A 25,532-nucleotide genomic window follows, 5' to 3' on the forward strand; every position below is an offset into this window, starting at 1 on the left:
GTAATGTTTATACTTTTAAAGAGATCACAGAACATACATGGAAAAATTCCAATATGTTTTTAGGGTTGGAAAAAAAAGCCACCTGCATCTTCAGTGTGCTGCACATTTCCTGTCTCTGGGGATGTACTACGGTTTAGTTGTGTGGACAATTCTTCAATATATACCATTGAAACGACTTTTGGAATTATCAAACTTGAGTTCACAACACTAAGAACTCTGGTGGAAATCATCTTAGCCTAGGGATCAATAATGGCTCAGAAAAAAAAAAAAATCAGTTCTAGAAAAGAGTCTGCTGCAGTCTTCAGCTAGGACAACTGGAATTAAGGAGTCATGTGATCAGTGCTATTCAGACATGCAATTAGATAATTCTTCCTCTCTTGGGCTAATCAAACAAAATTCCATCAAACAATAAAGATTTCACAGGCAGCTTTATCCCACGCAGAAGCTGTAAGGGCAGGCAGGAGGCAGAGAAGAGGAAAGGGAGGTGTTGTACTTGGTTAAAAAGAGATTGGTGCTGGAACCAGAAGTTCGCAAATTGAATTCTTCCATTTTTAGTGATAATACTGCCTTAAAGAACCTCTCTCAGGTTAGCCAGTCCATTGTGCACCAGTCCATTGTGCACTTACTATCAGGAGGAACCATTAAAGGTTTTACTGAAAGAATAGCCAAGTGGATTTTTTCCATCTATGTTGATGATTTATAAATTGCTATTTTTCATTTTTTAGATACTTTGAACATTAGTATTTGAACAGTACTTTTTTTTCAAATCTTAACTCACACTGTTTTAATTAAAAATAAAAATGAAAAATGATAAAAATCACCCTCCACTCTAACCAGCCCCACACCCACGTCTCTTGTAGAGGTTCTGTTTCAAATAAACATCACTGAGTTCCTTAGACTAAAGTAGCCCATGATACGTATTTCAATCATCTACAGAATGAAAAAAAGATGGACATGGTCAGAAAACCTCACCACTTGCAGAATCAAGCCCTGACGTGTTCAAAAAGCCATCTGAGTGCCCCTAACAGGAGCATCTGAATAACAGTGAAGCATTTGGGTGTTCCAGCATTCTGGCTAAAGGTGATGGTATGTTGTTCTCACATCAAGGACATAATCTGCACTTGAACAGCTCAGCTGTAATCTGACAACCAATGCCACACAGAGCAGAAAACTCAGAAGGCTAACACTCATGGAATCTGTATTTTCTTCAGTTTGGAATTTCACTAGCAACGTGAGTCAGTTCACTGACAAAAAAGCTTTTGCAACTGTAGGCTCCCATGTGTGCTAAGACAGAAACTATTTTTAAAAGAAGCTGCAAGAAAGGGCATGATTTATCTTGGTTTAAAAAAAAAAAAAAGGAGGGGAAAAAAAAGTAGGGCATAGATAAGGCTTCTATAGTACCCCTGTAAGAGACCACTGAGATTTTCCATATTGCCTTCTCTCAGTCCAAAGTAGAATTGAGCCAAAGAATTTTATGCCTTGTAGAGTCATTTGAACATAAGAGCAAGACCATCAGCTGGAGAAAAACATTATCAATATGTTTGGTGCTTTTGACCCAAGACAATTTCCTATTTTTCGCTGTAGAAGTACTGCCCACATTTAGTCTTTTCAAATTTAATCTTAATGAAGTCAGTTACATTATTTTCTAGCTTACTGTTATTCTTTCCTTAAATTGTGAAAGAAATCTGTAAAATCAATGAGCTTCTAGACAGTTTCTATCAATTAGCCACAAAAATTTGTAACATTCACTTCATCATATTGCCTCTATCAAGGAAGCAGGAAAGTATCACAACAAGAAATCACATTAAAAGCAGTAAAGACAACTTACAACCTGTTTTGGAACTTGTTCATTTTGTAGTGTGGCATGACCCACAACACAGACCTTTGTTAAAGAATCATACATACATTCCTTATATTCCACTGTCCATACTTAAACTGAGGAAAAATCTTCAGTCAGTTACTTTTTTATCTTAAAGATGGGCTAATGGGACAGTGTGTCCTGGAAAGAAGATCTTTTTTATAATCAGGACAATTGAAATTAGAATAAAATGCTATGCCGATTTTCGGAACATTGAGTAGGTTTGGCCAGTTAGAAGATGAGCATTTTCACTTAGAGCAAAGATATATTATGCTTTATATTTAAGTATGCATTAAATTCCAACTTTAAATAAAAAAAAATACTAAAGTTATTGCCTTATCATTAAGAAGCATTGATTCATCCTCTATTGCTGTACAATCTTCTACATGAGCTATATTCAAGTATTGATGACATTTTAATTTACATTTCTAAACACTAAAAGACTCTAAATGGCAACAGCTCCCAAAAACATTGAAACAATCATGTATGCTCACTATATTTGAAAATAAGACACTATTCACAGTAATATTACTTATTTAATGAGTCTAAGTGTGTTTCTAAGTGCCCGTTTTCAGGTCACTGTGTTTTAATTAGACACGAGCTGATATATTGAATAGACAGAAGCTGGTAGTTTCCAGATTATCAAGGCTTGGAAAACAAAGGCCCTAATATACTAAAAACCAACGAGTATTAGAACAGTGAATTTAAAATTCAACTGTCCAAGGAGGCACAATGGCAAACAGACATGGTGTATCCTGTTCAGCAGTAGCTAACAGAAAAACAGAACTGAGTAAAATCCTCAAAATTGTGATAGGCCTGATAACTAATCAAATACGCTGGCAAAGAGCGTATCAGCATTTTAAAATGGTATTAGGGACTATACCTAGATATACACTATGCCATAGTGAGGTAAGGTAATGATGTCAGTCATGTTGAGAGACTAAGATAAACTCATGTTTCAAGAAGAAAAAAAAAAAAACGTTCAAGAACTAAAAGAGAAGCAATTAAGAGTTGCCATGAAATTTTTATTAGGATGGGGAAATCTACCAGGAAAGAAAATACAGTAGCTATAAATCAGCACCTAAATTACTCAAAATACCATGATCTACTGAAGTCTGCAGTTACATTACATACGACATTAGGAAGCTATTTTCTTTGAAATAAGAGAGAGGTGGGTATTTCTAGAAGGCAAAGAAAATTACATGTGAAAAATATAGATTTAATCCAACTAATTCCTTCTTTCTAGCGTCATGCTGAAATACGTGCATTACCTAGTTAAGGAAAATAGGTATTAAGAGTCATACCAAAAATACAGTCATTTAACTTTTTACAATATCTAAGGCATAGACCATGACAAAATTACTGTAATTTTCAAATTGTGCTGCTCTTTCTCTTTCTCAAGCTGGTAAAATTCAATTATAAGTTTTTCTGAAATACGTGCTTTGTCCTATTTTAGAACTATTCTCAAAGAAAATTTTAGTATAGCTTACTCAAAGAAGGAGTTTATTTCTCAGGGTCTAGTATTAGAAGAATCCCTGCGGACAGACATTTAAAAAAGGATTACTTTTCCTGCACATTATGTTCTTTGAGAAACCCAGTCTACTGTCTCAGCGCCAAAAGCCAACCATAGTATCTTCATTTCAATGGCTTTAAATTTAAAAACTAGAAATCGGTGCAAACTGATTCAGAATACTTATTTATGAAATGTATCACTAAGCATGACATTAAGTTATTAAGACTTTAAACTTGAGAACTCTACATCCCCAAGTAGCAGGCTTCATTGCTCTTAGGAACACAACAACTTAGAATTGTCTAATCTAAATTTTGAAGTTGATTATCATCACACTGACAAAAATTCAATTCAGCATTTTCCTAATGTTGACGTTTTCCTACAATTCATGCATCAGCTGGTGAAATTTTCTCACTAACAAAGAAAAAAAAAATGTTCATACAAACATAAGATTTCTATCAAATCAACTAATCTAGTATGTTAGTTTGTTGAGATAAATCAATCGTGAAACATGAAGTTCTGAAACATGGAAGAATTCATTTTATGAAAATATATAGACTTACAGTTTCACATGTAAGACATCTGGTTTCATTAGTTAATGTTCCCTGAAAGATTTCATGAACCCAGGTTGGGTCTGGTGGGCTGTTATTTTCATTGTCGATGTTGCCATTAGGTAGGCGACCATTTTGTTTCTCTTGTTTTCTTTCCTCTTGCAAGATATCCGCAATTGTATTTAATAGATAGTTTAAGAACTCATGTGCATCCTGCTGCATGTAGTTATCAAAAAGCTCTACAAAACAACAGAAGATTTTTTAATTAATTGGCTAGTGCTATATTACAAAAAAGTTTTTAAAAGAAGTTGAATTCCAAAACCAGTCTTTATTTCACGTCTTGAATCATTCATGACAATACAACACTAACCCAAAACGCGTACTTCATAAACTAAGCCAAACTATAGGGGGTGAGAAGAGGGGAGGGCAAGTCAGCTTACATTCACAGAAATCTCTCAGCCGACAGAATTAACAGAAGAGTGAACAATTCTACAAAAAAACTACGGCATGATTCAACTCTCTAAACATAGTGCCACCTAAAATATCCTGTCCAGCCTCCAGATGCCAGTCCATGACGGTTTGGATCTCCTACAGGGGCTATGCTATCTCTGCCAAGCTTAGGTCAATGTCTTGGATAAAACAGGGCATCTCAAATGGCATTAGATGTTATTTTCCAGAAATTAACTGAGAACTTATGACAGGAGATGTTTAATTGTCTGTATGTTCTATCACAGGAAGAACATAAACAATAAATGCTCAAACAATTGCTTTATTTATTTTCATGTTTAGAGTTTTAAGTCCACTGCTGCTCTGTCATAAGCACAGTGTCACCAATACTAGCAGTGAAAATAAGATTAAGACTAAAAACTTACAGATACTGATATTTTTAAACAACTATTTTCTTTCTCAAAGCTCCTTAAGTATTCATAGAAGCCATGTCAAATTAGCCTAACGTTTTAGACACAGAAAGAGCAAACCGGTTTCAAATTAGGAGTTCAAGTAATAAATAGAATTGTCTTTCAAGATCTGAAATATTGCTTCTGGAGATTGGTATATGTGGCACCTTTATTACTGATGCATTTGTTGGATAGATAATAATGGATTTCACTATGCTTTCCACTTCATGTCCTCAGTTTGTCAACATTTAGAAGCATAATAGTTTCAGGATTAATTCAGTGGAAGGGGAATAGTTTTACTGGCACATACTTGCGATGTATAGCAATGATACAGTTTAAAGAATAAAGCTGAACTCTCTTAACGAGTCTGCTCTCTTGTTTATGTTCAAATTTGTACTACCCTGAAAACATCATTTATTGTAGTCCCCTGGGATATCAACTTGAGAAATCCTCTGCTGCTACAAATCCTCGCATTAAGAATGGGACTAAGAAAACCATAAAGGCATTGAACCAGTTTTAGTAATAGTTACTTCTCTCTCTGACAGGAATTGTTACAATAGCCGCCCATTTAAAAAGCATTCTATATCACTGGCTAATATCATGTAAGTCTCTTAATGTGCAATTAATTCAACTAATTATAACTTGCAATTTGCTTGTAGTCCAAGAATATACTAAGAAACTGGCCTTCAGTGGAGGGATAGTCCCCAGGACTGGAAAGGCGAATGAAAAAGATACTCAGTGAAGCTTAATTTTTGAAGTGCATACAGGGACTACATGGAAGCTTTACTACCGTTCACCTGATGACATCCAGGAGTAAACTTCAAATAGAAAAAAAAATATTCCTGAGTTATTAGCAGAGTAGGGAGAATGTGATGCTAATCTAGATCATTTGGAGAGGTTAAGTAGTGCAATAGGTCAGCCAAGAGTATGAACGGAGTAGTTTATTTAATGAACTACTACACTATTTTTGAGAAGTAAGAGTAAGTTCAATTCTGAACCTAGCCAACTGTAAGGTCTTTCTTTAATCAAGTAAGTCAAGGGAGAACAAGAGCTATAAGTCTCTTGAGGCAAAACACTTCAGAGATTCTTCACAGCGTTACATCATGGACCTCCCAGGGTTATGTACCCAGTCAGTAAATTAGCATTACGTATAACAGAATGAAAGCTACGCATTGTTCATTTTACGATTACAGGTATTTTAAGCAAACATAACAGTATACCTTTCAGCTGACTTCAATCCAGCAGTTGCTTCCCAGCCAGTTAAACTTTAAGGTCATTAATATATTTATGTTATATTCAGACTTTGAAAATAAAGATGGAATAGCAGCACTGTAGTCTGGAATACATTAAGATTATGTTCTCGGTCATCACCCTGGTATAGCTGGATACTGAATGGAAGAATCTAGATAGGTGTTGCATACCTACCTGATTCTTTAACTTTCTTTAAAGCTCCAAATTATATATTTTTGTGCTTTACACTAAGCACTTAATAGAATATACGAAGTCCATGTAATTGCTGCCTGACAATTTAGCCATTTATTTGTAGAAAATGTGAGAGTATCATCATTAAAAGAGACCCAAAAGGCAGCAAGAGCTGAACTTCCACATCTGATTTCTCTAAAGAAAATTCTCCAATTGACTTCTCCTGCTTAGAATTTTAGTGTCATGACTAAAAAGAACACTTTCTAAAAAGAACTTAATGGCTCCTGTGGTTTACTTTCTGCTTTCCATTTGAACCATTCTCCGTGTCTGTCATAGTTGGTCAACATTCACTGACATAATGAACTATTTCTGTAAATGCACCAACATACAAGCACACCTACTCAAGTATACTTGCCGAAGAATTGAATGACAATTTTCTATTCTGCATAGGTATGAGACTGTACATTACCTGAGTGCGTTTTTTAAACAATATTATTACAACTGATGGTGTGCATTTGCTATAAAGGTCACTTCAAATTAGTAATGTCATAATATTTTATTTCTTGTTTTTACTATAGAGATGGTCATCATAACATTTAAATACTTTTTTAGTCTGCTTATTGTCCTGGTTTCAGCTGGGATAGAGTTAATTTTCTTCTTAGAAGCTAGTGCGAGGCTGGGTTTTGGATTTGAGATGAAAAAATGTTGATAACATACTGATGTTTTCAGTTGTTGCTAAGCAGTCAGGGACTGTTCAGCTTCTCGTGCTGGCCTGACAGCAAGTAGACTGGGGATACACAAGAAGCTGGGAGAGGACACAGCCAGGACAGTTGATCCAGGCTGGCCAAAGGGATATTCCATACCATCCTCAGTATATAAAGCTGGGGGAAGAAGAAGGAAGGGAGGGACGTTTGGAGTGATGGGATTTGTCTTCCCAAGTAACTGTTATGTGTGACGGAGTCCTGCTTCCCTGGAGATGGCTGAACACCTGCCTGCCGATGATGTGGTGAATGAACTCCTTGTTTTGCTTTGCTTGCATGTGCAGCTTTTGCTTTACCTATTAAACTGTCTTTATCTCAGACCATGACTTTTCTCACTTCTACCCATCTGATTTCTCTCCCCCATCCCACCAGAGGGGAGTGAACGAGCAGCTGCGTGGGGCTTAGTTGCCGGCTGGGGTTAAACCACGGCATTATATAGTCTTGGAGAGATTACAACAGTATGAACATGTGTATTGCAGCAGTGTTAAATACGGTACCTCATAGACTTTATTTAAATCTAGTGCTTACTCTTTAGAAAAATTTTGTTATATTTTTATAAAAGTGTATCCAAACTGAGTAGTAGATTAAAAGGTTTCATTTGTATTTTTAACATTGAATTATTTTCTAAAACGTTTTGAGCAATTAGCCCTGTAGATAAGAAACAAGAAATGTTAAAAAACTCTGGAAATCTCTTGAAATTTAGGATATCAATTACACTTTAAAAATTAGCCAAAACTACTCAGTGATTTTAAAATTCATTAATCCTTTAAAAAGCGGGTCAAGCTAAGTATTGCATAAATTCTAAATGAATTAAAAAATTTGTGGGTTTTTAAGCTAGATTCTTGGAGGAAAGTGTTTTAACAGCTCAGTTTGGGAGTGATTCCTGTATTCAAAAAGTAATGTTTTTTTAAACACAGAACAAAAGCTTTACAGTGAATTTTGATTACAAAAATACAATTCACAGAGACGCAAAATTAGCAAGCGATTTCATAAGCAGCCACTGACAATACACTCAGTTCTACATGAAGAGAGACAGACAAGGATTCTCTCTCAAAATGGCTCTAAGGTTACACCCTTATTCTAGGGTCACCTCTTCTTTACACTGCAGGACCAAGAACACTTTCTATGCATAACAAATATGTAGGTATTCCACTATGTCAACTTCAGAATGAAAGCATAATTGCTATGATTATTACACAAAGAAAAAATTACCATTTTCTTTTCGCAATCTTGTTATAAATTTCTTGGGAGGTATTACTCCAACTTTTTTCTTCTGGGTGGCTATACTGTGGAAGAGATCAGCTAAGCATGTAAGGAGATTCTCTTTTTTTCTTGGTTGACTCTTGTATGCTAAGACTTTTTCTCGAAATGGTCGACAGAAATAAAGTGCCTGAAGAACTGAATTGCAGTAGCATGTATTCCCAAACTAAAAAAATAAGAGAGAGATTTATTAGCTTGCATTGTATCACTGTAGAGAGGTAAAATTAAATCCAAAGTGTAAGAGAATGCATAAGCAGGAGCAAATTTTCTGCAAGTCATTTCTACTTGACTTTAAGATAGTAAAGCTTATTTCTGTTTCACAGAGAATTAATAAGTACACTGTAAGTAAATGCAAGAAAAACCTAGGTAAATTTGAACAATACTGTATGATTTTGTCTCACTTGTAAATTTCATTTATTAGTGATATTTTGCATTTACTTGGATCAAAATGTTCAACAAATACCACTGATTTCCCAGTTCCCAAAATATGCCCAGGTAAAAATATCTACCCATGTACCACAAGTCAGTCACAACAGTAAAGAATAGGCACAGTGTGACCTTGTACTGTGAATAAATTCAGCTGCAAATTGAGAGCTTCTCAGACACCTCAGAAATTGGATTCTCCAGATCTTATTAGTTGTGATCAAAGTCAAAAATAACTACTTTAGCCTGTTCCTACATTTTCAGTTCTCATTTTAGGGTGACAGGATTGGCATTCGGGAGTTTTCTTAAAAGACTGCAACATGGCTTGTTTAGGATTCAAAGCTATGGCACAGGTGGTAGTTTCAAATTGAGACCGAAAGGAAAAGAACGCACAATTCGGACACATGCATTTTGAAGGAGGCAGGCCACTAAACTGTAATGGGGCAGCTAGAAAAGCATCCATAACCCCCTTTGTACCAGGACACTCCAGATGTCCCTCTTCCCCAGACTCTTTCCAGCTCTTAGGCACTTGAGTCTTGTATCACTGACACCATCTCCAGCTCACCCCAACACTGCAAACCTCCCCATCACCTCAGAGAAGGCACCATGAGCTGTCAGTGGGTAGAGCCACTCATTTTATGCTGCCCTCCTCCAGTGAAACCTATTATCTAACACTGCAAGTGTGAGAAAAATCTTTACAAGGCCCTCAGCAAGTAATCCAACCTTTCAGCTGCAGCCACTCAACCTGCAAATTGAAGCCTAGACCTACTACACACATTCTGTAAAATGTGAAAATAATCTTCATATTTGTATTTTATATAAAGATAGTAGCACATACAGGTAGCAAATTGTAAGACTATATTGTGACCGGGAGACTGTTATATAGAAGAGTGCATTTAGAGATATTTTAAGAGCAGGTTCTTTCAACAGAGAAAAAGAACTAAAAGCTTTTACATCTTAGAAGTAACAGGGAAGTAACTGCTTTTTGCTCTCTCCCGATTAAGACGATGACAAACAAAAGCACTGTGCAATTTAATCACAAAACTGGAAAGCAAATTGTTTTCCTTTATTTTAAATTAATGAAATATGAAGAACTACTTTCTAAATACCAGACAAACTCAAAGAATTAGTAAGCGTATTTTTTAAAAAGATATTAATAAGTCTTAAGATCTCCATATTAAAAAGTGAGGAAATTAACACGCATTATTTTTATTTCTTTAACCTAGGAAAAATGCTTGTATTAGCTTCTTTGTGGTCCAAATCTGCACTCAAGTAGGTCAATGAACTTAAGAGGAAAATCGGGACTTTTTTCCTTAAAGGAAGTAGATGAAATCACACAGTAGTTTATGCCAAAACACTTAATATTTTAAGCTATTTCTAAGTTTATAATTAGAAATAGCCATAAAATGAGAACTACATTAAAATGTTAAGAAAGTTCTTAAAACTAAATCAAATAGGAAAAGTGCTAACATTTCTACAGCAAGTGTCAAAAGATGAAAAGGCAGCAAATTAGAAATTTCATAACATTCCAGTTTTAAAAAGGAACAGTCTGATGAGATATTAATTAGAATGGCAAACATGCAGTGAGAGATGACCAAAATATGAAGCAACAGAGAACTCAGAACGCTGAACAAAATTCAGGACATTAATTTAATATGAATGTACGTTAACCTACATGCCTGTGGATAGGAAATAAAAGCAAGCTGATTAAGCTCAGAAAAGGTTTTCTTCAACCAAATTCAGAAAGACAGTAGGCAACAGAAGAGTTTGAAAACAAACTCCTGAAGAAAATGTAATTAGTTCACCTTTGTTTTATATCTAAAGCATCAATCTTCATCGCTTCAAAACCTAAAATCTTTTTTAAAATAAAAGCTTCCAATCATTAAAAAATTATAATGATACACATCCTAAGCTACAAGGGAGAAAACGTGGGGAGGTTTCCAGACTACTACTATTTGTTACATGAATAAATGCTGGTCTTACCACCATCATTACTTCACTTCCCATCTTTGACTCCAATCCAAAAGCACACCTCTCATTTAGAAAACACCCAAGACCTTGCTCCAGCCTCCCCATCCTCCCAATTCCTACTGAACACTTACACTTCACTTCCTAATTCTGCTTCTTCAATACTCAGCTCTCCTGCTAACCTGGCCAACAGACACCTTCCTTCTCCCCTCACTTCACCATTGGCACTGCCTCAGAAGCACAACACTCGTGAGAAGATGTGCAAACGCTGCACTGTACTATAAGAACTTTGCAACCATAATCTGTCTGTTTTGTAGTGACAGTGTAAACACTTTAACACCACTCTAAAATATGAAAATGCACAGCACTGGAAGCCCATCAAACTATTCAAAACAAGAAGGATATTTAGCTAGCTTTAGAACAATTAGTTAGCTTTATTCAAAATATAATTGTAGGAAAACGAAACGCTTGTGAAGTCTGCCTCAGAGTAAGAGTAGAAAACTCTAAGACCAACCCTCATTGTAATTTCATACCTTAAGCTGTCAGCCTGTACAGGCTACTGAAACTGCTCTATCTCATTTAGGGGAAGGAACAGAGACTATATAGAGTTATGTTAACCTATGTTTCCAACTGGTTTATTGCTTGCCTCCTTGTTTCTGAGAGGCCCACCTTAATTTGTGTATATATAGGAAAAGTAAAAAACAAAATTTATCTTTTGTTCAGTTCATATTGTCCTTCTGCTCTAAATGCTGAGAAATCAGATTATTTCCTTTCACAAAAATACTGCACTCTGTATCTTTCCCACATACATAATTTTTTTTTTTTTTAATTCCAAAATCAAAGTTATAGCACTCAAACCTGTGCGGAAATAAAAAGACAATCAGGAAAGATGCAACAAAAACACCATGCACTCACTAAGCCTTATAGTTTACTCTTCTGATGCAACATACAACTGAGAAGAAACTTTGTTGTTGAACCCCACAGATCTACAAAAACGAACATGAGATCTAGATCTCAGATCTACTTAAAACATTGTCCTTGTACAGTATTAGGGTTCCTCCCAGCTCTGATGCATTGGCAGCTCTGAGAACTTTTATCTGTTGCAATGGGGCATGCCTGTAAATAGGATTTCTCCAAAACACAGAGATCCATTGCAAGAGACTGAATAACCACACTTTCTACTCTAGAAGTCTTGGAAAACTGCTGAAGTGCTACCAGAGTAGCTCTTACAAGATTATAAATGTTCATTATTTCATACTCATTGGATAAAATAATTGATTTAATTTGTGAAGCACATAGATTTGAACAGTTTGCATTACTGCACTGTAGAGGGAAAGAAGAATGATAGGCAGGCTTGGTGTTCCTGACTGCGCGTGTGCATGGGACATCATACTAATAACATTTTCATCTTACCACGCGTCTTAAATATTTCCTGCTAGTGAATGGTATTGTCCTTTCAAGCCTAAGATGAATTTTCCATTTAGAGCTTTCATTGACAGAATCAAACAACCCATCAACCATCTGGTCTTCCATATGCTTCCCATAATTGCCCTTTCTTAATTCTTCTTTTACTTCTCAAATTGTTCTTTCAGACATCCTCTGAATAATCCCTAGATTCCGCCACAAAGCTGGAGAGAAGATAAGATAATGCTTCTACCTTCTCTTCCACTGCCTCTGGACAAATGCTACATTTACAGTTGACAGATCTCTCTCTCAGAATTGTCATCTTTATCTAAATTCCTGTCCTGCATTCCAGACACCTCAAATGGCTAGCTATCACACAGCTAGAAGACAGTATTGATTTCCACATTATCTCCATTACTGTGCACAAAGTTAGGACAAACAAAATCGATAAACAAATTAGAAAAATTCAGCAGTAAATGTTAATGAACCTCTAAGAGCTTCACTTCTTGTAACTGCTATAAAACAATTAGAGAAATCAATGAAGGCAAAAATTGTTATTTCTATCATTTCTCAATCTAAGAGTGCTCATTTATCTAGTTATCTCATTTTTCATTTAATTATCATTAGCTCTGTTATTCTTTCTGAATGGCCATTGGCCATAGTTTGCTAATGAAGAGGTCACTGCCTTTCCTTTTCCTGATAAGATTTAAATTCTGCAAACTTGTTACACATTTATGGCATATATATACTGTGTTAGTAAACACAATCTGTGTAACAGATTTGAAAACCATCCAAGCAACAATATGACTGAATTTCCTTGGCCAGCCACTGTAAAACACAGCACTAGTGTTCCGTAGATGTAATGGAAACCCATTTTACTATTTGACCAAAGTTGTTTGAATTGTAACAATGAAACTTTATTGTTTGAAGCTAAAACAGGCAACACTCGGGTGCTACACAGAAAGTTAAGAGCACTCTGAGATACCTCAGCTGCCTGCCTCTCATGTGTATGGTTGAAGGCAATGACTTAAAGACAGATCTCCCCTCAAATTTCCTACTCCCTCTAGAGTACACAAAGCCAGAATTTGTTGATATTCATTATATATTAGTAAGATTGTCCTTTATTGAAACTTTTCTTAAGGGTACAAAGTATGTAAAACTTCAAGATTAGGCATGCTGTTAAGTCTTAAATCCTCTCTGGACTTGGACAAGAAATTAGGAAAACTGGTTATCTGTTAACAGAATAACAGATTTAAGAAAGGGTAAGAACAGCTTTGACGGAAAGCCTAAGCTCTGCTACAGAGCTAACCACAAGTATTAACAGTTAAACTACTGCGTTTCCTCTTTTCAGTGAAACAACGCGTCATTGAAGGTATTTCAACTTTCATGAGAAAGGAAAAAAATTACAATTTAAGTCATGGCATCTGAGATGCATGTAAGTCAGCTTATCAGTAAGAGTGTTTACTGACTGCACAGTGTATACTGGGATTGCACACTCTTGAACGACGTCAGTGATAAAAACATAGAGTTAGAAACATATGTTATAGTAGCAGGACAGTATTGGAAGTAATTTGTTTCATTAAGAAAACCAAGAAAATAGCTCTTGTTAAATCACCTTGATTTAAATATGTACTTTCTGAAGCCCCAATAAAGAAAACCATTTAATATTTCATCTCAGAATAACGCAATTCCTAACAAGAGATACTTTTCATGGGTAATACCAGAAATTAAAATTTAAATTATTCCTTAAAACTAATGATTGAATCAAACAATTCAATATGTTTTTTTCACTACTGCTTTTACCTGTGGGCTCAATATTTTTTTAAACTCTTAATACAAACAGTAAATGTGAACACTTTATATCATCAACCCTCTTTCACGGATTCTTTTCTTTTACTGCATTTATCCACTTAGATTGAACTACAAGTTACATATTTTAAACAGGTTTGTTTTTTTTTTTAAGACTTATACCTTTTAATAGCAAGGAAATTATTTTAAATATACTCTACGATTAGTAAAATGAAATGAAGTATTAAATACACAGTCCAATTTCAACAATTATGTCAGTAGCAAATACACTGACTATTGAAATACATTTCAATAACTATGTATATTCAATGACTGTATCTTTCAGTGTTTTAATTATGTACTCAGTCGCAGTCTGCTAATTTAACAAAACCACTCATGGCGTTTCAAAGCAATGAAGTTATGGACTGAAACTTACATTAACCAACCCAAAATAGTGCTCATTGACTGGAAATTGTTCCGGACCAATCTCTTTCTCCAAAGCTGAGGCATTGGCGCCCTAGAAAAATCAAAAGCAGTAAAATATTAGTGTTTCAACTACGTACACACTGAATTTAACTAGTTGAGAAAACAAAAACAAAAATTTGGCAAGGATAAATGACTTGTCTCTGACAATTATAAAATTAGTAATACAGCCATGGGTGGCAGCTCATACACATCACCGGCATCTAAAACACAGTCACAACTATGAGTCTGGCCACAGCACACATCTGCTGCAAAGAGCTGTTGATCAAGAACCAGCTATGTTTTGTATCATTCGTACTGAGATACAGTAATGCTTTTCACTTTGTATTTCAATCCTGATTCTTGTATTTTTAACACTGCCCAGTTAGCTCAATGAAATATTTCTATATCCCAAAAAACATTTGTTGATTTATTTCAATTTACCTACAGGGTAAAACAAAACAAAACAAAAAAAAACCCCAAACCCACCCAAACAAAACAAAACAAAACAAAAAAAAACCCAACAAACCAAAACCCTGGTCACAACTATAGACCTTGCTAACACCAAACCAGTATCTTCAGTTCTCAGACCATAAGACTTCAGGTTTATTAAACTTACTTACACTGAATCTCTCTCCAGTCAGGAGGGATGAAAGCAAAAATAAACGGAGACTAAACAGTGAAAACAGATGAAACACTTCCCTGTCTGTACTCTGGAGAGGGGGATAAACTGGAGTTTGTGACCCAGTTCAACAATCATACTTGGCAAATGAACCAAATTTTTTTTAGTTAGCCTATTGCTTAATGCAAAGACAAACTCATAGGCAGGATAATATCAGCCATGAATGCAGAAAAATCAGTCCTTTTGAGTTCTCTGTTGACTTGCACTCTCAGGATGTTTAGATTGTCCACAAAATCATTTCACATAGGTCTTAAAGCAGACAGCAAGTCTTCTCTGCCAGAACTTAATACTTACATACGTATAATAAAGAACCCAAAACTCTTCCAGCACCAGAAAATTATTTCAACATAATCCAAAATACCTTAGAGATATGTTTCCAAATACGTTCTGTTCAAAAATATCTCAAAGTAAGTTGTATAATTTTCATGTATTTTCATGCAATTACACTGTTTTGATGTACTGCATTTATTAATTTCAGAGTGGAGCTTCTTTAATCACAATTGCATTAATACAGTATTGCAAAGCATGTGATGTAAGGCCAAATGGTGAGCTCCTCCTAGCAAGTGTAATTCTCATAGTGTAGCACATTTGAGAAAAAGTTAAGAAACGCAGATTTTTCATAAGAAGCAGAGAGACTGGTCTGTTCCACTTACACTGAAAACATAAAATGTTCAAAGTGCTTTGTTAAACACCTTGAACTTTGTAAAATTAAAAAATAGCAGCTCACTACAGCTAGTGCTGGTGTGCATTATAAATGCTGCAGCCTTTGCTCAACAAATCTGTTGGGTTTGATCCTCAAAAAGAAGTCAGAGAAGGTAACTGTGGTCACTCCGTAGTTCCAGCCAGTGCCTGTTGACTGAACTGGTGCAATGAACATTGGGTTTCAAAGGAAAGAGAGGTTTTTTAATTTGGAGACAGAAAAACCTCTACTCTGGAAAATTCAGAGAACAAAAAACCCTAGCTTTCTATGAGCTCTTACACTGATTGCTTTTAGAAAAAAAGCAAATGTATCCAACCCTAAATCCCTTTTGCTGCACACAGTGACACTGAGATATATAGATATATATATATCTCCTCTATGAAACAAATACATGAACATGAATACTCCAGTCTAAAATCAGGCATAAGTGAAGATAAAATAGCACATAGTATAGAGCAAAGAATCTTAAAAACAGACACAACTCCTTCCCAACAAGTTCTTTCTTCACAGCAAAGATATAGCAAATAGCCCTGGACATTACAAGAATAAAATTAAATCAAAATCACAAAAATAATTCAAAACAGCATGCAGGATTTCAGTTTAATTACAGATAGGGGGAAGTGGGACAGAATTAAAATTAGGACTGTATCAAAATGTATAAAACTACAGTGAAACCATTATGTGGCATCTGTCATGACGTGACTGTGGTACTGCAGAACTTGAGTGGTTACACAATCCAGCCTAGTAGTTCTGAAACTGGAAACACAGGGTCAAAGGCCCATTAGGAGGTAACAGAACAGAGAAAAAGATAGTGTAGCTCCACACTTGAGACAGCACAGCTCTGCTCCATTCACAACATGGCCCCAGCTGCTTTTACATCAGTCCTGAAATTATCCAGTATGATAAAGCCTCACCTTTGCTGGGAATTTGGCTGCAGGGCTTACTACTTTAAAAGCTGTTCTCAAATGGTGATGTTGGTGGTAAGGAAAAGGGGTATAAAGCCTCATCATTTAAGATTAAAGCATTCCATGACTTCTGAATATTTAGTTTTGCAGCCTTATTGAAATACACCCAGGAGCTCTGGCAAGGTGGATATTATTTACAAATAAACTAGGGGGAAAAAAAGGAACTGAGGAGGCTTTTTAATCCTATTGTTAAAATCTCTACTTCATTAAAAATAAATAAATTCAAGAGATGGCTTTTAGGAAATTCTTTCTCTTTTCGAAGCTAGGGTGGAGTAGCTACTTTATTCTGTCTTTGGAACGAAGAATATTATGGTGTGGACTTTGATGCTCCTGCTTTGCACAGACCTGAACACTGTATTTAGTTTTCTAGCACAATAAAGATCCTGACTTGGCAATAAGAACGACATGCTAAGATACTCCAGTATTGTTGTGGTGTATTGTTATGGTTTTCTGATTATTCAAGGCTGTTTCATTCAAGACTTAGCCTTTCATATGATTTCAAAGCACGGCATTACCTGTAGCTGAATGCAGTTGTTTATGAATGTTTTATTACTACAAACCAGCATAGATGGTTTACACCAATATAAAAAAACCCAAGCTACTTAGATTTCCGTCCACAACTCTCTTTTTGTCTGTCATAAAGGATGTTATTCCTCCCCACAAGGTAATCATTTATACTGTGCAAAAGGGTGTTGGTTGCACAGTGACAACATCGTATGCAGCAGGGGCTTGAAAGAGTACGCTAAAATGCATGTTCACATCTCACCCACAGAAGCTATTTAGAAACCTAACTATCCCTCGCTGCAAAACGTTTCCCGTTCATTATTACAGTACACATTATCGGTCCCAGCTGACTCTGCCATTATGCAAATACAGACGCGGAGGGGAAGCACTGTGACACCACCAGCGGTTATGGTACCATATGAGCTTTTGGACAAGAGGTCAGCAGAGGATTAAGGCAGAAGAGGAGTCCATCTCTTTCCATCAGCCAAGATGGATTTACTGGGCTTGGGATCTAGACTTGGGAGATTTCAGCCTGTGATGTATGCTGCAAAGTATAGAATTTCTCCCTCTGCCACTTAATTGGGATTGTGGGAAGATCCCAAAATGAACCTCTTTTTTTCGGGCCTCTCTAAACAACCCATACAATAGGTGCTCGGTCCCCACACAGCAACTTGGCTTTGACACTGTGCAGGGGACAGAAAGGAACATCATCAACTTTGGTTAGTACACCCACCTCCAGTTTCCCTACCCTTCTGAGTGGAAACACACAAGATCACTACCCAGCAGTGGGAAGGAAGAGAGGCACAACAGAAATAAAAAAAAAAACCAAACTAGTATTGCAATAGTACTGGCATTCACCAGAGCGGAATCAAAGCCCAGAAAACACAATAGGAGAGGAAAATGTAGTATCTTTTAATTAAGTACAGTTGAATTTTCCTGATTTTCAAGTTTTACAGATACACATTCTCCAAAGTTCTAAAACAAACTGAAAAAAAATCCCCACACCCTGATATTGTACATTTCAATGGAAAAGGGAGGGAAAAAAACGTGCAGACATATGATAGGATTTTTCATTTGTTTGTTTAGTTTTTCACTTGCCAAAGCAGTAATATTGTTAAATGCCATTTCTGCTTTTATTATTGCCTTTTCTCACTGCCTCAGAGGTCACGCTATTGTGGTGCTACATGTCGAACTAGTACTCCTGAGACACACTACCAGCTAACATATGGATAAGCTAATTGGAGCCAATGTGTAAAGCAAATCTTTATAATCCGTGCTTATAATCCGACATACACACTTTGGGGTTTAGGAGGGTTTTGCCAGGTTACTTCGAGGTTGGCTCAGTGACTGAACACCCAGCTGCAGCTGAACTATGTTGTTTGATTTAGTTTCCTCCAAAAGGAAGCTAATTTGTGCACTCTAAGACCACTCCAAGATGCAAACCGAAGTATGGCAAATTGGGATATGCGAGAGAGTCACTTCAGAATTGCACACACCTTATCTGAACTAAAACACTAACAAAAATGCACCCAGCACTTGCCTAAAGAAAAAAAAAAACAAACACCTTATATTAAAAATACTGTCTAAAAACATGTCAGCAAGCAGGCCAACAATTTAAGTTTTAAAGCATCCTACCTTGTTATCATCCAACACAGTAGGCAGCATTTATCTTACAAAGACTTGATTCATAACTAGCCTTATGTGCTTTGAAGATTACACTGGTGTTAGTCTCACTGGGGTGGCATAAGGAGGGTGGATCATCCCTTTCTAGAATAAGTATCAGTTGATAACTTTTCAGTAATTTGCTGTAACAGCTTTATCCTCTTGCTTTATTGAGTTGTAAATTTCCGAATTAAAACAAAAAATTTCACCTTTAAAAGAAATTGCTTATCTCAAAACTTACTTTCGTTGTCAAAATTCTGAAGATCCATTTCTTCCGTCACACATCACTGTGCAAGATCCTTTCCTACAATGCCCTCCACCTCTCTCAAGAAGCAAGGAACAATAAATATAAGAGGTGACTCACATAACTAAACCATGTTGTATAGGTATATGTAAGTCAAATTTTTTAAACATGACCTTAGCTACAGGTAAGTGAACAACAACAAAAAATCCTACAAACCAGAACCTTTATTCTTCCTAGTGACAGAAAGACATTACAAGTAAAAGGGAAAATGAGTAACGAGGAATAGCAATGTTTTCCTGAACAAGAATAAAGCATTACAAGTATAAAATTAATTTAATTATTTATAATTTGCAAAAATAAATCTCAGTATAGAAGCACCCATTTACCAGTGCTTTCACCTTTTTTTTGCACATATTAGAAGATTTTTCCTTGTCTGTGCCACTAGTGAAGGTGTACAGAATTTCATAGCCTACACTAATTAATGCACTGTGACTGATGGAATCTCCTGTTAAAGAAGAATTACATAATTCTACTCTTCCAGTTATGTTTTATCAGAATATGTGAATCCATACTTTTCCATGTATTCAGATAAATCAGGATTAAGAGCAAGCAGAATAGGTGTATTAATTCAATTTATATCTGTTGTTTCAATTGCAATCAAAATGCAAACACATTTCTTCTAGCCCAGGAAGCAGAAGTGAAATATGCTGAGTGGGATTCAATAATCCTTGCCGTTCATTTATTTGCAAAAGAACATGTGTTAGTAATACACAACTTTACAATCTAACTATGAAATATTTGGATAGTTTCAGTTCATATTTTTAAATACTTACAAATAATGCTTTTTTCTTAACTAATTAGTTTAAGACACAGTCCTGCTTATTCTAATCATGTGCAGCTAAGACAGAAGGGGTTTTATTGAGTAGAAAGGGCAAGGAAAAGGATAGCATAGCACAAAATTACCTTCTCTTCACATTTGGTATGTCTACCACACCCATCTTTTTGAGCCCCACTGAACATACACAATGTACTTTACAGCAGCTGGAGATAGTCATACCTCCTTCTGTTTTGAATACTGAAGTCAAAGGTAAGTTACTCTCACATATGAAGCTGAGACTCAGAGAATTAGGGCTCTGGGCTTGGCTCATTCGTGGAATGGATCTTCAAAACATGAAAAGATGTAATGACGCTTCTACAATTCTTCCACAGTTGCTGTCAGACTTGGAATGGACTTTGTCTACTACCCCCAATACAGAATGAAATCATATTGCTAAAAACTAAAATACTGCCAACAAGATAAGTCATATTTATATTGTATAATTCCAGAAAATTCCTGGAGTAACACTGCTCATGGTATCAGGTGCCTTTGCTTCAGTTTCCTCCAATCAGATGGATTTTCAATAGCATCGGTGCAATACATCTCATAATGACACTTACTAATTGGGGTCCCAAAAGATCAAAACTATTACCTTCAAAGACTTTTAGTTACAGGTTGAATTACACCAGCAGACAAGATAGGAAGTCTGTGAGATGTATTTAAAAGAGGATCTGATGGTGACCTTAGAAATCTTTCACTGTCTAAAAAGTACTGACAGTTATAAGCATTGTATTAATCTTTTAGGAAAATGAGACTTACCTAATCACCCAAAATGCTGGGGTGGGGGGAGAAAAAAAAAAAAAAAAAAACCACACACCACATTTGCTCAACCACTTTGATGATAAACTGCACGCCGTGGTGTGTTTTACACGCTTTTTTAACCCACATAATTCCTGTTTCATAAACACAAGTATGTTACTTTTATAATTTCCCATTTTCATGGAATTATAAAAAGAATTTGAGTTTATGAAAAATGGTAAAAATGTCTTCCAGTTCCAGTCTACTTATAGATTAATAAGTTAATACACATTCTGGTTCTATGCTACAAAAAGATCTAGGTTGGTTTTATGTCCCCTCAACTGAAAAATCAGATAGACCATATTGAAATAAATAATTTGTTAAAAGCATTTAGCTTTAGCAAACTTCCTAACCTAGGAAAACAAAAGTTACTCCCTATACAGGGCTTTTATACACCTCTTTCCTTCAACAAATTTGAAAGAGAAAAGGAGACAATGCCAATTAATGGACAGGCATCCTTTTACGACATTTTTACAGAATCATTCCTAGAAGTTTTAATGCAATTTAGTTGCTTCAGTAGTTTAAAAAGTAAATACAAAGACTATATAAATGACCCATCTAAATATTCCAGCTTTGTCTAGTAATAGGATCAATTATTCCTACTGACACAGCTAAAAATTCTGTTGGCAAGACTAGAGTCCAAGTTTGTATTTCATTGTTTCTTTGTGCTTAGAACTTGCAAGATGAATATACATATACATACAGGTCAAAAGAAAAAGGAACATTTATATAATTGAAGTTATCCAACTAAGTAGTATGCCAACCAAATAATTATCTGTGCTGGTATAAATATTACTTTATTGCTACACAACTTCGGGAGTTTTTTCTTTGTGTCTCGTATCTGAAATTTGTTATATATTAATTTAGAGTCAAATTCATATTTTGATGTAAATTTAATACTAATGAATTTAGACAAATTTGTTTATTAAGCAGTGTCACAAGCTCAGTATTTTAAAGAGCAAATGTACAGACTCATCTTTTATTACCATATTGTAACATGTTACATCAAGAAAAATGATGATGACGAATGCCAGAATCATGCTTGAATCTTAGTGTCGTATTTATCATGGATTAGTCTCCTGATAAGAACTCCAACAGATGAGTGGAACTCCCGACTGTGGTTTAAGCTCTTACCCCAACTGCCTCACAAGTATTTCTCCAAAATTTAATGCTCTTGCAACAGAATCACCACAACAGAACACGCGCCCGAACACTCCAGTCCACTGATCAAGGCGGATTCAGGTCATGATGCCAGAGTGAAATGCAGTGGCTGAGACACAGCACATGTTCCTTCTTGCCAACCCTGCTACATGAGCAAGTCCGACAGCTGGATAAAGGAATACCGTAACACTGCTATTTTCTCTGTGTTACTTTAGTCCTCTCCTCCTCTGCTTTCTTTTCTATCACCTCCTCACTTTGAAGCTACGGTTTTCAACAACTTTTCTTTCCTTGCTATAAATCTCAATTCTCACTTCTTCTCACAGCATGAGATTTCTGTACGCTTTCCTGTGGAATCTGTTAACCTGGTCATCAGTTAATGTTTAAGTATTGTAATTTATGCTTCATAGGAGACAGTACAATTAGAAGGAAGAGGCGCAAGTACATCACAGCCATTTCTGGCTGACTGCAAACTCTGGCAAACATCAATTTGCATTAAGCACAGATTTCAAAATCAGGTTTGAAAAGCCTATTGTAAACAAGTAATTCCTTAAGCAGTAATGAAGTCCATATATGTATACCTATCTCACATAGTTACAAAATTTTCCTGCAGTTAAGTGTTTTTATAAAGCCCCTCTGCTACGACACCCGCGGTAGGTGCACTGCAACCTTCCCTCAGCTGGGCACTTCCAGGGTCCATTTCCTCTAAGCTTCCTTTTTTTCCCCACATGCTTATTTGAACTTAAGTACCTCCGAGACCTCTTCACCCTTGCCAAATGTGACTGAAATGGGCAAAAGGGTACTGGTGACTGTGCCCTTAGACAGGAGACAGGCAAGGAAAGGATAACAGCCAGCCATTCAGCATGACTCCACAAGTCTTACTCCTTTTCAAAAACAAACAAAAATTTGGATTGTAAGATAGATACAGACTTCTCATGCAGAACACACTGTTACATCATCCAGTCGACATCTAGCTACAAACTATGTATTTGATGTCAGTGTTGGGGAGCTGAATCAATCACTGAAGACATTCAGTGACACTGTCTTATATACAGATATAAGATGCTAAACTGGCAGATAATGAAGGGAACAGAGAGACAAATACTTGAAACATGAAGAAAAGATTTTAATGTCTAATGCTACAGCTTCTAGCATCATTTTTAAATCCCATTCAACTTTTTCAGGCTGTGCTAACATAATCAAACAGTTTCTAGAAGAAACACTGAAAAACAAGTACTACTACCATTACAACTCCCTGCTGTATGTCTGAGACTGACGTCTTTGTAGCTTTTAAGCTACAAAGATAATTTCTCTCTACTCTTTACTTCAGCTACTACAAGACTTGATACCTTTCAACTGCTGGCAAGTGTTTGCTGGATTCTAGACAACAGAAGAAAAAGTCAGAAGTACTAGATTCAATCTCTACTTTATGGCGAGTATAGCTCAGGGCACATCTTCATTGCAGTTAGCATGGGTTACTTTACCACTTCTCAGCCGTGCATAAAAACCCCATATAATTCAGTCTGGTAAGACTTTGACTGCAGTTTAATGTATGGATGAGGGTAAAAGACCAAGTTCTACTTTTACTGCAAAGACATTAGTAAAAAAAGACCACATACTTTTAACCTCATCCATTTTGTAACAAGAACAGTGGCTAAATCACTCGAGGGCAAATGGATTTTCCAGTGCTTTTCCACAATCTCCAGCCATGTAATTAAGACTTACTGCAGCACAAGGAAGTGGTGCTGTAGAGCAAAGAAGTCCAAGGAAGCTCAAAGGGGACGCGACACTAGCAGGCAGTACTACAGGAAAAGCTCTACCATGTGTGAACACTGGAGCATGGATCAGTGAACTAACGAAGTGTACAAAAGAACCAACTCTTTGTACACAGAATGTGCTCTTGTAAGATCATCTTAAAAAGCACCATGGCCAACAAACTAAAAATACTGGCTATCACTCTTCACTCACTCTTCACTGCACCCATACAACCTACCAGTACTGTAAAACATTGTACATCGCTTTCTAATATTCAGAGCTTGAACAAGGATAAGATGCATAAAATATAAGTGAGTCAGCAGAAGTGAAACTTGAATTTGGATACAAAAAAGGCAGACATGAAATGCATGACTGTGATGGAAGAGCTTCTTCAACATAGTTCCAGACTGCTCTGTTACGGATTGTAAGTGTATGGGCATGTTAGGTTTGTGTAGGCACAGACTGTCTCTTAACAAAAATTGCCTGTTACCAGCTTTGTACTAACCAAACACAGGAAGAGAAGCAACAGCCAGAGAGTTCTTGTAAGAAGCATGGAGAAAGGTAAGAAGACCTTGTCAGAATTTTTAGGAAGTTGTCTGGCAGTTTATCAAACAGTGGGTTGACACAAAGAACTGCCAGGGGAAAAAAAAAAAAGTATTGCTCAGCAATTATACTCCTTTTTGTTTTTGCAAAATATACGCTTAAACATGAGTATGTGACTCTTGTTAAAATTAAAAAGATCTGTCTGACCATAACCACATTGTTCTAAACAACTCCACAGTAAATACCAAGTGCTTCCTCCCACTATCTTTACTAAAATACTTTTAATAGATAATATAAGATTGTGCTTAAGTGTTGAAAAAAACTTTTACAGCAGGTATCCTATGCTAGTTGTCACATCTCACTGTACTGTTAAAGCTCATGCTTTTCATCAAGAAGGCACAGGAAAAAAATCTTATGCCCAGAGTTTATCCACCCCAGTGCACATGATTATTATTGGACAGGTAATACCTAACTGCCATCAGAATTTCAGCTTCATGGCTATAGACACTTCAGTCAATCATAAGAACATTTTTAGTTGAAAAAATTGTTTCAGGATTGATTCAAATGTCAATGACATAATGTCAATAACTTAATGTCATTTCTAATAACCATACATACAGAATAACCTTAAACTAGCTGCTTGGCCAGTCCCGACCTTCAACTTCTATGCTGTCCAGAAGAAAAATGAGGTCCCATGCCGGACCTGAATGAAGAGGCCAGCACTGACTTTATGTTGACACAAAGGCTAGCAGTCAACTGTGGGTGAAAAAATGTTCGCTAGAATTGCAATAAAATGAGACAATCGTCTAACTACTTCAGAGAATGAAAACTCCTGAAGTACATGGTATATGTCCTACCACATTTGGCTATATAAAGACCCTGGTATACAGCTCATGAATTAAAGAAGTCAGACTCTCCAAGTCCAAACAAAAAGATATGATCTCCCACACACAAAAAAACATTACTCCAGCTGATCAACCACCACCCAAGCAATCTCATCCTATGGGTTTACAGAGCTTCATTCAAAATTCTCATGGGCCACCTCCGATGTGTCTGTTTGAGATGTTAAAGCCTCTTTGCAGCAAGATTTATTAAAACTATAAATCAGTTTCCAATAATATAAAATGTAAGCATTTCCCACTGCTTGAAATGCTTACATTTTATATTATTGGAAACTGATTTATGGTTTTCATATGTTATGAGACATTATAATCCCAATTCAGCAAATTAACAAAGCAGATGACAGAGTGCATTTTTCCCCTTAACCATCACTTCCCTTCCCCCGTGGAAACAGATTTGGGAACAAGAACTTTCATTTGGCCATGGAATAGGTCGAAAAGA

The 25,532-nt window shown here is 36.1% G+C and overlaps 1 protein-coding gene across 1 annotated transcript in view; it reads right to left on the minus strand.

Moving 5' to 3' along the window:
* The window catches only part of USP12 (ubiquitin specific peptidase 12), a 28,575-nt gene extending 9,490 nt beyond the window's left edge, over positions 1-19,085 (minus strand). The window contains 5 exon segments of the mRNA XM_010290832.1: positions 3,932-4,158; positions 8,211-8,424; positions 14,278-14,358; positions 18,370-18,416; positions 19,058-19,085. Coding sequence (XP_010289134.1) covers positions 3,932-4,158; positions 8,211-8,424; positions 14,278-14,358; positions 18,370-18,416; positions 19,058-19,085 — 597 coding nt within the window.
* Between the last annotated feature and the right edge of the window lie 6,447 nt (positions 19,086-25,532).

This window comes from Phaethon lepturus, unplaced genomic scaffold (assembly GCF_000687285.1).
Source record: "Phaethon lepturus isolate BGI_N335 unplaced genomic scaffold, ASM68728v1 scaffold11007, whole genome shotgun sequence".
NCBI classification, from domain to species: Eukaryota; Metazoa; Chordata; class Aves; order Phaethontiformes; family Phaethontidae; genus Phaethon; species Phaethon lepturus.